We start from the raw sequence: 14,599 nt of genomic DNA on the forward strand, positions 1-14,599 counted from the left end.
GCTAAAACACAGGGTACTTACCTTGAAGTATACCGTACAAAGTGAATTGGTTAGTTGTAGTGTATTTTACGTGTGGTTTTTGAATTAATAGAAGTGTCGTGTTCATAACAAATGGTTTAAAAAGAAATGTACTTTTATTTTTTTACCTGAAACCTTGAGTCAGTGTTTGCTTGAGTCACAGTAACTGTGGTCCCTTTGTGTAATCTCTGCTACTGCTCATATACTCTTGAGATAGGCCTGGCTGCTCCACTACTGCTACCACTTTAACATAGTAGTACAGGCTTGTACCAAAGGTAAAACTTGTATTGCCATCTGTAGCCTTAATTGTGTGTAGTGGTCCCTGAGGGCACTGCACAGGAATCTGCTTAACAGATACACGTGAATGCCCCTCCGCCACAGGTGCCACCACTGGTGCAATGCAAGTGCAACACCTGTGGAGCAGAGTGCAGGCCGAAACGAAGGGGATGAATTGAGAATGCACTCCTGCCACCATGTAGCATAGGTAGCGCTTGTGAGATTGGTGAATAGGGATGTTAAAGAAGGTGTTCTTGAGGTCGAGGGAATCCAAGAAATCGTACTGCAGCTGGGACTACACCTGCTGCAGTGTGACCATACAGAACGTCTGTGCTTTTAGGAATTTGTTGAGCACCCCAGATCTAAAATGGGCCTCCAACCCCCTGACTTGTTGTGCAGAGAGTTTTTCCTTACCAGGAAGTAGCAGGAGTAGACTCATGTGCCCACTTCATTGTTTGGAACTTTTTCCACTGCCCCTTTCTGTAGCAGAGGTCGCACTTCCTGCAGCAGGAGGTGTCACAACCTTTCTGGCTTGCGTGCGGTAGGAATGTCTGGTGGATAGTTTATCAACTCCAGTGAGTGACCCTGCTGGAGGAGGGATAGTACCCATTTGTCGGTTGTGATGTTTTCCCATTCTTCGATGAACCATGACAGTCGTCCTCCCACTGGGGAGCTGAAGCGGAGGACCGGGCCCTGGGCTGGTCATGGTTGCTTGCCAGACAGGCACCTAGACTGGGTGGAGCCACGGTGGTGCTGCAAACCCCTATAGGATTGGGACTTTCTTCTATACTGGTCTCCTGATGAGTACAGGGTCTTGTAGGAGGAGGAAGACTGGTATGTGGAGCAGTTGTCCCGCGAAGTCCCCTTTTCCATAGCAAAAAGACTGGCGCCTCTGCTGTAGTGTGCCCTGGAAGCAGGCGGTTTCTGTGTCAGTTTTGATGGACTGTAGGGCCTCATCCACCTTCTTCCCAAATAGGGTTGTTCCGTCGAAGAGCATATCAGTTACCCTGAAATGGCCATTGGGTCAAAAATCTGTGGCCTTGAGTGAAACTTGCCTGCGTAGAACTGCCCCATTCCCAAGCTGGCAATAACCGGCATCAGCAATGTCCACGGAGACCGTGATGGCATGGTCCGACGCCAATTCACCCTCATGGGCAATGTCCATGGACTTTTTCTTGTTATCCGGCAGAAACTCTAGCAGGGGTCGCATCTTGTACCACAGCTCACGATCATAATGTGCGAGTATACCCATTGCATTTGCCACCTTGATAGTCGCAGCTGCGGTGGTAATCACCTTCTTCGCAAAGGCATTTGCCTTCCTTCTCTGGAGGGATGGAGCAGGACGACTATGGATTAGCCGACCTGTTTCTGGCAGCAGCAAAGACAGAAGAGTCTGATGTGGGTTGGGTATGAGGGCACGCAGGGGCGCTCTCTGGGGCCCTGCACTTTTTGTTGAACTGGTCCTTTTTTGATGGGGCAGTAGCAGGACGCGCCAAGGTGACCAGGCCCTCTCCTCCCAGACGTCTTCCAACAGTGGTATGGACATAATAGATTTTCTGTGCTGCTCTGTGTGCTGGTATAGCACACAGTCTATGTGCTGCTCCTCCGGTGCAAGGGCAAACATCTTGGTCGCCCTGGACATAAGCACGTGGAAAACCCCTACCTCATCCTGGGGGGAGTCCCAATAGGAAAATCATCCGGTTCTCCATCACCTATGATGAAATCCTCAAATTCGTCAGTGTGGGACGAATGTGTGGAAACACGTCATCAAACTGGTAGGGATCAGTGTTCGTCCCTGTATCGGTCAGCTGCTGTGGCTTTGACAAGTGTTCACTCCTTCTGGGTGGACCTGGACAATTATCCTCATTCCTGGAGGGCACAGGGGTATCCATGTGAGGATATCTAGAAGGCACCATAACTGGTGCAGGTGCAGTCAGCTTTTGTTTCAAGGTTGAAACCAGCGTGGTCAGAGTAGATAAAATGTCTTGAAACATGTCTCTTTGAGGAGGCAGCAATGGCACTGGCTGCATTAAAGGTAGGTTGTCTTGTGCCTGAGCTGAATGCATAGGAGGCAAAGGTTGTAGTCTGATCAGGCTTGCCTCACTGCGCAGGGAAATGGATTGCCTTCTGGGAGGCAATGTTCTATGTGGCGGCGAAGGAGGCAGTGGCAATATGGCCACTTCCTCTTGTTCTTCTGTATCTTCTGACTCTGGTATGATAAGTCCCCCTGATAGCATAGCCACCCCAAGGTTAGGGAATGATGCTCGTGGACGCGCTACCAATGCTGACATTGTGCTGGTATGGTTATCCGAGACGTTTGTCACGATGGCTGTGGTAACAATTTTGTGCGGAAATCTACTTTCCGTCGGCGAGGTTGTTGACAGGGCCGTCGACGAGGACATCACGGCCGTCGGCATCTTCGCTGATCTAACAGTCGTGGTCAGTGTCAGCAATGATCTTGCTGGCGGGTTGCCGGTATGCTGCATCAACGGCTTTGGAGTATATGACCTGGAGGGAGGCTTGGCAATCGACGATGACGTATTCACCACTGATTTTGAAGGGGACGTCGACTGGGTAGCTTTCCCCGCCGAAGACGAAGAGTGGCTGCCAGACTTCGACATCGATTTGGCTGCTCCCTTGGGGGGATGGAATAGGGCTTGGCTCTCCTTCTCTGCGGACACCCCCTGGGCACTGACCTTTGGTGAAGACCGGTCCTTGTGCAAGGTTCTGGGCTCGTCGGCAGTGGATTCTTTATGCCTCCTTTTGCTGGTGCCGTGGACTTCATGTGATCTGGATCTCTTACTAGAGGTGATTCGGTGGGCTGTCCTGCCCACTGTAACGAGGCATGGCTCTGTACAGATGAGGAGTCACTGGCATCCTCGAGCCACGCTACGAGACGACGATCCCTCAGCATCTTGTTGGAGAACGACTGCGAGATTTTGAAGTCTTGGATGACATGATGAGGATGAAGACAGTAGAGGCAGTCGTTGTGGTTATCCTCCATGTAGAAATTTTTCATTCCACAGTGGGCACAGGCCTTGAACATGCTCTTCCTTGTGGAATCAGCCATGAGGTAGGCCCAACTACGCAGACAAAACCTCGGTCCACAGATCCAGCACTTTCGCTGCCAACGCCCGTCGTCGGAAAAGATGAATATTTCGTAGAAATATTGTTAAAAACCCAAATTATTTGAAGATAAGTTAAAGAAAAAATATTTCAGGACTCCTTACACCAACGTGCGGTAAAAAATCTGAAGATGGTCGTATTGGCTGTGTGGGCAGTATGATCCAAAATGACAGTACCAAAGCACAAAAGTGATTGAAAATGTTCAGTTTAAGTCTAAACTGCTCTATATTACCGAGGATTTCCAGCCTGATGAAGGGGAATATTCACAGTTTGTGAATCTATGAAAGATCCAATGCTGGAGATGGGCCCTCGCATGTCATGGATGTGCCGTCACAACTTCCTACAACTTGTTGATAGGAGAGCAAAAGCCTCAGCAAGCAAGTTCTGTTTCTTTAGGCACCAGCTCACCAGCATACTGATCACCAGCAGGCTGTCCTTCAAAGACCAAGGACCCTGTCACCGGGACCTTCAGAATCTCAGCTCTCATAGTAACATCGTCTTTCAAACTCTTGCCAGAGGAACCTGAAGATTACAGGATACAAGAACCCCAAGCAGCCTCTAGAATTCCCAGGTTACAAGTAAGTCTCCTGGTTTGAAACTGGCAAGCATGTACTTAATCACTTAAAACTTCCCTGGACAGCATTGACTAATGGTGATCTGAAACAACTGAAGATAGCCAATCTTCTCTCTCCTTGAAATCTGATCTCTTTCACAAAGGTACCAGTGTTTCATTTTACATTGGGACTGTCTGGAACAACAGCATCAGGACCAGTATCCCTCTAAGCCCATCAGAAATTGGCCCCTTGCACATGCAATTCCATGAGGGACTTCCTGGTGGAGCAGGTACACATGCTTAGGCATCTCTGGGGTGCAGACTGCCAAAAGTGGTACCAAAAGGACACACTTGAATTTTGACTTCATGAGTGAGCCAAAACTGCAGGGTCTTAACCCTTAATGAAGATGTTTTACTCACCTGTAGTGCGCACAAACATTTTACTTACCTTTTACAAAAGAAAGAATATTTTCCCAAAGCTTCCTGTAAGCACTCACAATTTTGTTCAACATAGTACTATGCGCTACCCAGTATCTTAACCAAGCACACTTTCCAGCATAAGAGTGCACCGTGATTACTCAAAATTGTTACTCCTTGAAGACAGGCCTGAGGGAATCCTCACCTACAATTACAAATCAGGATATATTTTTTATCTAGCACCTTTTGGCTTTCTTAGCTGGCTCGTTTCCATCCAGAAGGCTTCTGTTACAAGGCAATGACTGGTGCAGGATAATGGAGCTTTCTGGATAACAATTGGCCTTAAATAACAATGTTGTTGTAAAAGGAGAGGAAATGCAGCAACATTTCACCGTAACCTCTTCTTGGAAAGGTAATGTCATGGTCAGGGTATTTTTTAGAGTGCACAACTGTCATTGATGGGACTTTGCAGGTCCGTCCTGCAAGGTTAGATGGCATTTGTGTACAATGGGCTCAAATCGGAGGTCATGTACAACCCCTTCTGATCTTGAGCTACCCCTGTTGGGTTTGAGCAGTGATTTTCTCTTTCACTGCATTTTGGTTCATGTAGTTTTTAGTTTACCTTTAGCAATCCAGCCATATAAGGACCAAAATGGAGAGACAAAACAGGAGCTCATAAGCTACTCGCACTTGACATGGTATAACATCTACCGTAGCAACCCTTTAAAAAATAAGACCATGGATTGCATGCGCTTAAATCAATTTTTGACAGAGAACACAATGAATGTCCCATAATACGATTTCATAATATAAACATGCAGGGGCCTTTTGACGTTCAGAGTTCACAGGCAGTTGTTCTGGTGTGAATAACAGAATATGTTTGTAAAGCTTGCTTCTGTAACACTCAACAGCAGTACATTTTGGCACCAAACTCGGTGATCTGCTCAAACTTGTTGTCAAAAGTAGACAATATTCTAGGCCCACATCTTCAGCCTTTTGCTTACCAGCACTGGTAGCAACCGCCCTGTTCATGATGTCAAGTGCCTCATTGAACTTATCCTTGACAGTTGGGTGAGCCAGCACCTGGTCTGAGAACATGGACTTCCAACCAAGGTACCACTTGGTGATCTCTTCATAATTTGGATTGTTGCTGAGCCAGGAGCACAGAACCTATGCAGACAGGATGAAAACATGTACTTGTTTTAAAATGTCACAAAAGTAGCAGTCAAGTTCATCAATATTTCTCCAGTTAGGGCAATCTTTTTCTGAATCATAATCTTTAGAACACCGTGCCTGCTGCTTTATGCCGGGCGACAAGGGAGGAATTGTACATTTTATGAAAATGCAAAAGATACCATATAGGAGAAAGTCAGTAATAGCTGACGGGGCAGACTGCACACAGGTGAGGTCTTGCACAACGCCGATCAATATTTAACCAGGGCGACCTTTGGGCTCCCTCCAAATGGGCACACAGATAAGATGGCAGCATTGTGCAATTGATTGTGCAATAGGGCTGCAGAGCTCCCCATCGCTGTGCATTTGAACGCAAGACAAACAAGTTGTCTGGAAGTTTATACAAGACCACACAGTATCTCCTTTTATGTTCCCTAGTTTAAAAGGTGTTCTGGTTACTTGGTGACCTGCTTTTTTGTGTCTCTTGTTTTACATACTGAAGTTCAAGTAGAGAAGCGGTTGGATGTAGATTTTCTAAACCGAAGGCATTGGACACGTTTTAAATTAGTTGGTAAAGAATATTGCTTTCATCTGGCACTACATCTGCAGAAGACTGGCCTATTATGTAAAGCGTTAGGAGCTTGGTTACACTTCAATGCTATTGTTAGCATGGCTCATGTTTTGCATATGTTAATGCTGTTCTTTTAAAGGGGACTAAATCCTACACACTTGATTGCAACCCCCTTACTAAAGCATGGCACAACCTCCAAGGGATGGGGCTGGCTCTTTATTTTCCTTACTGTACCTTAACTTCTTTGTAGACCATTAGCAAATGTAATGGACCAGTTGGTCAAAGACGTGTTTCTGGGGAGTGCCCGCAAGTTATTTGTCACACATTCAGCATTCTTTTCACGATAAACAATAGCACTTTGTATGCCAGAACTTGTAGGCCATTTCTAATACGGGAAAACAATCTTCATGTCCCCAGAATGTACTCTGCTGTTGGCCTAAAAAGCCAAGACTAGCTCAATGTGTCAAATGATGCAAAAGGTGATGCAAAAAAACCTTTCTAAGTAGTGGAGTGTCCATCGTGGAATTGAGCTCTATGGAGTCAGTTGAGTGGGGCATTCAAGCACTTAAGAGCCACCCAATAACTGGAGCATGCACATCTAGAGCACAAGTGTGCCACAATCTCCTCTTGACTTCTGCACTGTGACCCATTGCTCCCATGTGGATCTGCTGCTTTTTAAGACTAACTCCAGGTTTTCAGTGAAACATTCTGGTGCCTGCCTTTACTGCAATTAAATTGTGACTGCAGCCCAGAGTACTTGTTATGTACAGTGTGATGTAGGGTATCCAGAGATCACACCAGTGGTCAGAAAATGTATCAGGGATACTATGTTTTCTTTCTCCCAAAGATTTTAGACCTGGAGTTTCTTCATGTTTATACTGGTCTTCGACTATGTTGGAAGCCTGATTAGTTGGAGAAAGAAATTCTCTGTTGACCCCAACAAACTTTTTTGTCACTAGTGTAATAATGTAAGGGTCACATAGCATTATTTGCATTGAGCTATATGTGAACCACAAAAAAAGGAATCATTTGTAAATTGATGTGTAACATTTTTAATCTGGCAAAAAAGGAGAATTGTGGTAATTGTAGAATCTAGATATGACAGAGTATTTTTTATTCACTTGTGCACTAGCCATAGCACTGCAATTATAAAAAGTCTAACATGATCTGGTGACCATAATCCTCTATTCAAAATCATGACAAAACCTAGGAATGTTTCCAAATGCTAGTCATGTGAGATGAAATACTCACCTGTAGCCACTTTGTAAAGAAGTTTTTATCCAGTAACCCAACCAGGCTGGAGACAGAGATCATGCCTTCCCAATCAATGACCCAGGAGAAGGTATCCATGTGCTGCTGGTGAGGGTTAATGACAAACTCATTGAGGCACAGAGCTGTTGGAGCAAACAGAAGACAAGTCAAAGTTTTAAGCGGCAAGCAACATCAGCCACTACACAACGGGTAACTATTGAAAAAACTCATGTAATTGTGTGCCTAAATCAAAAGTCACTTCATGGGCCAGGTTACAGAAAAAAAACACCTTTTAACCCACATTAGAGAGCGTTTTGTACTTTGAGGATATATACACATTAATGTTGTCCTTCCTTTGTGTTCCTGACTCTCAAAGTGGTGATATGTCCCTAGTAACCAAGGCAAATGTCAAAGTCCAAATAAACTTCTAGTATGGCTCACCAGCTACAGAAACAATGTCCCCCAAGTCCCAATGTTAAGTGTGAAAAGGCAAGTAACTGGGTCTTATTCAATCCAATCCAATCTCTTTATTTTTCCAGGAACACCATAAAAGATTAATACAACACAGGATAAAATAGTACATACAAATAATTAAAAACCAACGTTAAAAAAACAAACGTTCATCACAGATAATTATGAAGAACAACATTTTAGTGCATCAAAAGCCAAATGAATAGATAATGTATTTTGGGGGACCCATAGTGGCCTAAGCCATTGCTACCTCTCTACAAAATAAAATGTGCTAAAGAAAAAACCTTGCACTTCATTTTATATTTCATCAAGGAAGAGTGGGCAAGCAGATGTGTGACCCTTACTCCACTTGGCAGTGAAATAGCCCAGTGGAAGGATGTCCAAACAAGACTATGCATACCAGCTTTTAAGGTTGGGGTCCAGCTGATATTCTAAATATGCTTCTAAACCCCAATCCTTTTTTAGCTGCACAAAAACGCAGACTTTTTCCCTGCCAGGCAGTTATCAATCATCTTACTAAAAGTCCACTCAGTAAAACATTTCTTAACATGATCTTTGTACGCGGCCCCAAACTTTTGGGGGTTTTCCAAATAGGTCCACAAGCCCAATACTGGTTAGCATACTTCTAACATGTCTAGACCATGAGAGCTGTCTTCCACCCGGTGTGAGAAATACCTCAGATAGATCTTCCCGATATAACATAAGGGCTTCAGTATTCCAGAAACGTAGCCAATATAAACCAGGCTGAAACATAATCACATTTAATTTCTATTATACCAAACTCATAGGCCACCGGCGTGGATGGTGCACTTGAAGGAGGTCCCTCAAAAATCTATTCTCGGCTGTCTGGATGGAGGTGCAGTCACCATAACCCATTAATCCGGCTCTGCATGTTACTGCAGGAATCAGTTTGGCTCTGAAATCTTAAGAGGCATTGAGAGCGCCTCTCCATCCAGACGGTTCACAAGACTCGAGATTAACCCACACTGGCGTAGATGGTTTAATTGGCTTTTTTCAACCCGATTACACCATTTTAATTTATTAGAAAAAAATCAGCCCCAACTAACTAAAAGACTCCACTGACTCCAACAGCCAGGAGTTCAAATGAAATCTCACCCCCGTACGCACCTTACGCCCGACCTGAAGGCACTGCATAGTTTTTGTTTTAGAATAATTGATGCGCAGACGTTTTGCAGAGCACAGCTTATCAAAGACATCCAATTGATTATGCAGCCCCATCAGAGTTTTGACAACAATCGTTTGTTGTCTGCAAACAGAAGGAGACTTCATTTGTGACTTCCCAATCTCTGGGCATTCCCAATCTCTGTATGCAGTGCAGAAACCATACTATTAATATATAATAAAAATAGCAATAGGGCCAAAACACATCCCTGCCTGACCCCGATACCTATAGAAACTGGCTCGGTAGTCTCTCCATGTGGCCCCAAACAAATACGTGCATTATTGTTAAAATACAATGACTTGATAGCATTAGCGAGGGTTGGTGGGATACCCATTTCCGCCAAAACTATCCAAAGAAAATCCCTCTGCACAGTGTCGAAGGCGGCTTTAAGTTCCAAAAACCAGATACAGGCTTTGGGAGCCTGGTCTGACATGGCAACCGCTGGCCTGAAGCCCGCCTGGTCATGTTTAAAGATGCCCAAGTTATCCACCCAATCCTCCATACAATGTAGTATCACCCTCTAATATGTTTTTGCCAACGAGTCTTTCAAAGAAATGGGCCTATAGTTGGAAGATGTATCCCTGTCACCTTTCTTAAAGAACGGAAAAGGAACAAGTTACTTACCTGTAACTGTTGTTCTCCAGCATGGGTCTGGCATGGATTCACATGCTCATGGATATTCCCCGTCATCAGGCTGGGAATCCTCGGTAAAGAAAAAATCAGTTTCAGTTTCGTTTCTGAACTGTCTTTCTCCTAATAACCAATCACTTATCTCTGGGTCATACTGCCCCCAGCCAATGCGCGATGGGTTGTCCAGAAAGCCTGGCCAGCATTCATCAAAGTCATACTGCAGACCTCTCCTGCCTCACGCTCCTGCCAGCACTGTGTGAAATAAACACCAACCCTTCAGAAAAGTCGGAAATACACAAAGCGCACCTAAAATTCTATAACGCCAGAAATGACAAACGTAAATCATGATACTAATAACCCAATAATAAATAATAAGTCAACCATGCAAAAACCAGAACAATACAAAGATGTTGTATCGAGTCACGTTGCACAAGACTACGATTCATCTCCCCCTATAAAGAATAACACCGCGAGTGAAATCTGGCTATCTCCAGCCAAAAGGCGAAACACGCTCGCAATTGTAAATAAATTGCTGCTAGACTTGACTGAACTAAATGGGTCTTTAAATCTAAACACACTGGCAGCAAATGAAACGAAATCTAACCTAGAGGCTTCGAAAAGTGAATCCTGTAGACCACAGCCATCTTTAATGGCATCAGTCAAGGAATCTACCCCGCGACATCAATGGCCGATGGGTGCCAGAAAGAGAAGACACGAGGCAGCAAGCCTGTCACCCCCTTTCGAATGTTCACAGAATAGAGTCAGACAATCTGACAAGAACTCTCCTCTAAAACCAAACCGCTATGAGCAAGAGAAAATCATATCATCTACGAACCTTTCTTGTTCGAGTGTTGATGAGAGGTCATAGTTATCTAGTAATGACGAATCTCTATTGAACTCACCAGAGAAAGAACGGAATAACTTAAAATCAAAACGTTCGCATAACAGAGTTCCGTCAAATCAAAGCAGAGGCGATGCTCATGTTAAAAAATTAATCAAGGAGGCGCTATATGATTTAAGACCTTTCGTTATGTCCTCTGACAATAGCGATAGCCCCTATGCTCAAGCTGTATGAGCAAATCAGCAAAAATATAAAAGATCTCTCAACGCTGTCTGCCCTGATGAACTCAATACTGCCATTGCCTAATCCACAAGGATCCATGGTAACCGATAAACTATGGGCAAGCATCCAAAGAATAGATCAGTCCATAAAGGACTTAGCAGACCAAAAGAGAAATAATACTGAAGACAAGATAGCGCTAGCGGAAGTGACAAAAGAAGCCTCGGGACTATTGAAACTTAGCCAAAAACGGAAAAGGGATGAAGTAGAAGTAGCGACAACTCCAATTCTGCACCTTCCAGCAGTTAGATGTTACACAAAAGTCAAATATTGATGAAATGAGTCAACAATCAACAAGAGTTACTGACACCCAAATGTTCGTACCAGCCACACAAAAAGACAAGATCATGGTGCAAACAGAAATAATGGATGGTACGAATCAAGCCAATTCAGGATTTCTACGTCCCATTTTTAAGTAATCTACAGCCTCATCCTGTCCACCACTTTACGGTACAAACGAAGCCAATCCTTGTCATTCTGTATCGCCATATCCAACTATTGCCAATTATTCTGAAAAGGAGAGGAACGCAGTTGATCATAGTAGAGCTCCTCAATCTGAGGAGATTCCAACTACTTCTGCCAATGCAGACGGCATAATTGGGTCTGGTGAGGCCCTTATGCAAAGTCAACAAGTCATTCGGACTCCATTCGAACAAAGTGAAAAGGAAAAGTCTGCAAATGTCCCTAAAGAACTAACTGGGACTGACACATTTACTCCAGTCGTGGCAAAGGAAGTGGGTAGTATTAGACTAAGTGTGGAGATGTCATCTGAACAAATCCCTAGTAAGGATAAAACTTATGACATATTTCTAAAACTAAATTTGGTCAACTCAAACCAAGATTCAAGAAAAAAGCCTAAAAATCAGAAATGTAAAAGGAAAGAATAATTTGGGGTCTAGGAAATTCTTAAGGAATTTGAAGGCAGTGAACGTTTTTGTAAATACTGAACAGTCATCTGAAAACCATAAAAAAGTACCCCTAAACACAAACACAAATGAAAGAATTATCCTTGAAGAAACAATTATTAAGGCTGAAAATGTGGAAAGTCCACAGAGTTGGCTTCTAGATTTATCCACCTATGAAGATGAAATCTGTTATGAAGATAGACGAACAAACCGCTGAGGAAAGCACAAAATCAACCAGTGCACAATCCAAGGATAATTCTAGTGATAAAGTCTAGTTTAGACCTCACAAAAAGTGGAAGACTATGTCAATTAATATTACCCATTGAAGACTCAAAAGTTTCAAAGCCGATTCAACAAGAGACTAAGTTTGAGACTATGGATGAAAAAAGAAAACGTCAAGGAGCGGCCTACAGAGTGGATGAAACTTCGCAGGACCGAATTTATATAAGGCCCTCTTTGGATGAAGTAAAGGAGAAAGAACCTGGTGTAATTCAATGGCCTCACATTCCAGCTGGTGAACCGGCAAACGGAGCGTGTCTAGGGGAACTTAACACAAGAACAACTGCCAATAAATATGATAGAACAAAGACACTCTACACAAAAAAATAGCGCCCGACATGAGAAGCACAAAAAGCCTGGAAGATATGTGCTGATTTTGGAACGAATCTTGGACACAAAGGATGGCCTAATACTAAATAGAAATAATGTATTACGCCTATTGCAAAATGTGCCTGGTCTTCGCTCCGTAGAATCAAATGACAATCAAACTGTGGAATTTGTAAACGACCACCAGAATGTCAGAGTCCGACTTCACATTGACTCCAGATTAATATGTGATCTACTTATTAACGCAATCCATTTTTTGTTGACCCTGGGGTTTGATATTCATGAAGAGCGAGCCTTGCATGATATAGTTGTAAACCGTGACGATAACACAAAGGGAGACGCGGAAGCAACTAAAAATCAAGAAAGAAATGCTGTAGAAACTGATGCTGCCCAAACAGCATTGATAACAAAAAAACCAGACGAGCAATTGAAAACAATTCGGCTTGAAAAAGAGAGAGACGAAAAAAAACAATCATGCTTTAGGATAAGTGAACAAATTAAAATCACGATAAATGGAAATGTAAATACTGCAATAAACGAAAATAATGCAGTAGAGATACAGAGAAGTTTAATAAGAACTCGAATTGGAATTGGTTGGCTGGTGTTCTAGGTGGAAATTCGAGCTAATGCCAACAAGGGCCCGATTACAAACATCTTATCCTGGAACACGAGAGGCTTTGTACATTTATTCAATGACACAGAAAACTGGAGCGAAGACTTGACTGCAATCTGTTTACAAGAAACACGGATGGCAAAAATGTCCATTGTCAGATGCATATGAGCTTGCATTTAACCCTGCTATAACAAAAGCTAAGGGTCGCCCGTCATCTGGACTATTGACCATGATCAAGAAAAATTCAAGCTGGAATTTAGTGAAATCATTAAATCTATCTCCATTCATACAGTTTTCCGTAATTGCCACAAAAAATGAGTTGGATAATACTATAAAACAAATCCATATCATCAATTTATATTGGCATCATAAAAATGCGGGAAGATATAAATTCATAGGTATGGTGTGTAATTTGATTGACGAAATAAATAGCGTTCACCGAAATCCAAACATCATATGCTGTAGTGACCTCAATTTAGACTGTGTGAATGAAATGAAGACATCTGGACCGAAGACACAATACAAAAATTGGCAAAAAAATGGTGCGTTGATCTTGAGGAAAGAAACGTTACCATTGTAAACGGGACAATTGCGAGTGACATCCCGCCAGAGAAGACTTGGAGAGGCATGAAGCAGTCTTCAACTATAGACTATTTTTTTCTATCTGAGAATCTATACCAATGAACATTGTCGCTGGTAATCACACCTAACTTGAATAGTGACCATAGTCAATTAAAATTGTTGTTACAAATGGCGAATGTCAGGAAGCCTCAACAATGGCCCAACCAGGTGACTGTTGAACCCAATAGGTCCCGGTTGGGATTAAAACCTCAAGAAGTTAAGTCTTACGACAGGTACGTATCGAATACGACACAAATGAGAGTTGAATACAACTGCCTCCTTGAACAGTTTATGACTGTAGATAACGAGAAGACCATCCTTTCAAGTGATACACCATTTTGACAAGCAAGTTGGTGAAAGAAAGCAACAACTCCGAAAAGAATTGAGGCAACATAGATTCCTCAAAAACGAAGAACAAATGCAGGCAATCAAAAAGAGTAAACAAAAATACAACAACTGGCATATTTCTCACAAATCAATTATGTAGCAAAATGAAAGCGAAGCTATGTTTGCCAGCCTTGATAATAAAAATTCATCTGAGTTTTGGAAGCTAATAAATAGCATTGATTGCTCGCAAGATGCTATTCAATCAAGTATGGTGAGCGAAAGAGATTGGATCAAGCACTATAATACTGTGTATGAGAAAAAAAGTACCACCGCTGATCCAAATTTGCCTGAGCTATCAAAATGGGACTTGCAATTGAATAAAGAAGACATGGAGTATCCAAAGAAGCTCCTCTTCTAGGGCCCCTGGACCTGATGGTCTAACAAACTTTACTCTCAAACAAAACCCGGGAGAGTGGGCCTACTTCGCATCAAAATTGTTTGCTACAATTGCCAGCGAAGGAAACGTACCAACTAGTTGAAAAACAGCGATTGTTATCCCAATATTTAAAAAAGGCAACAGAGCAGAACCTACAAACTAAAGGCCTATTGCTTTATTGGACGTATTGGGAAAAGTATTCGCAACCCAATTACAGAAACAACTACTTGAATGGATACAAAATTCAAACCATTTGGATTGCCGACAAGCGGGATTTGTCAAAGGGATAGGTTGTGGATTAA

The 14,599-nt window shown here is 43.0% G+C and overlaps 1 protein-coding gene across 1 annotated transcript in view; it reads right to left on the reverse strand.

Annotated features, from left to right (window-relative positions):
• Positions 1-14,599, reverse strand: part of TFIP11 (tuftelin interacting protein 11) — a 643,289-nt gene that overhangs the window by 19,415 nt on the left and 609,275 nt on the right. The window contains exons 11-12 of the mRNA XM_069623380.1: positions 7,386-7,528; positions 5,395-5,560 (exon numbers count right to left, since the gene is read on the reverse strand). Coding sequence (XP_069479481.1) covers positions 5,395-5,560; positions 7,386-7,528 — 309 coding nt within the window. The remainder of the gene's footprint in view (positions 1-5,394; positions 5,561-7,385; positions 7,529-14,599) is intronic.

Source organism: Ambystoma mexicanum, chromosome 11 (genome assembly GCF_040938575.1).
Source record: "Ambystoma mexicanum isolate Mex_15411 chromosome 11, UKY_AmexF1_1, whole genome shotgun sequence".
NCBI lineage: Eukaryota > Metazoa > Chordata > Amphibia > Caudata > Ambystomatidae > Ambystoma > Ambystoma mexicanum.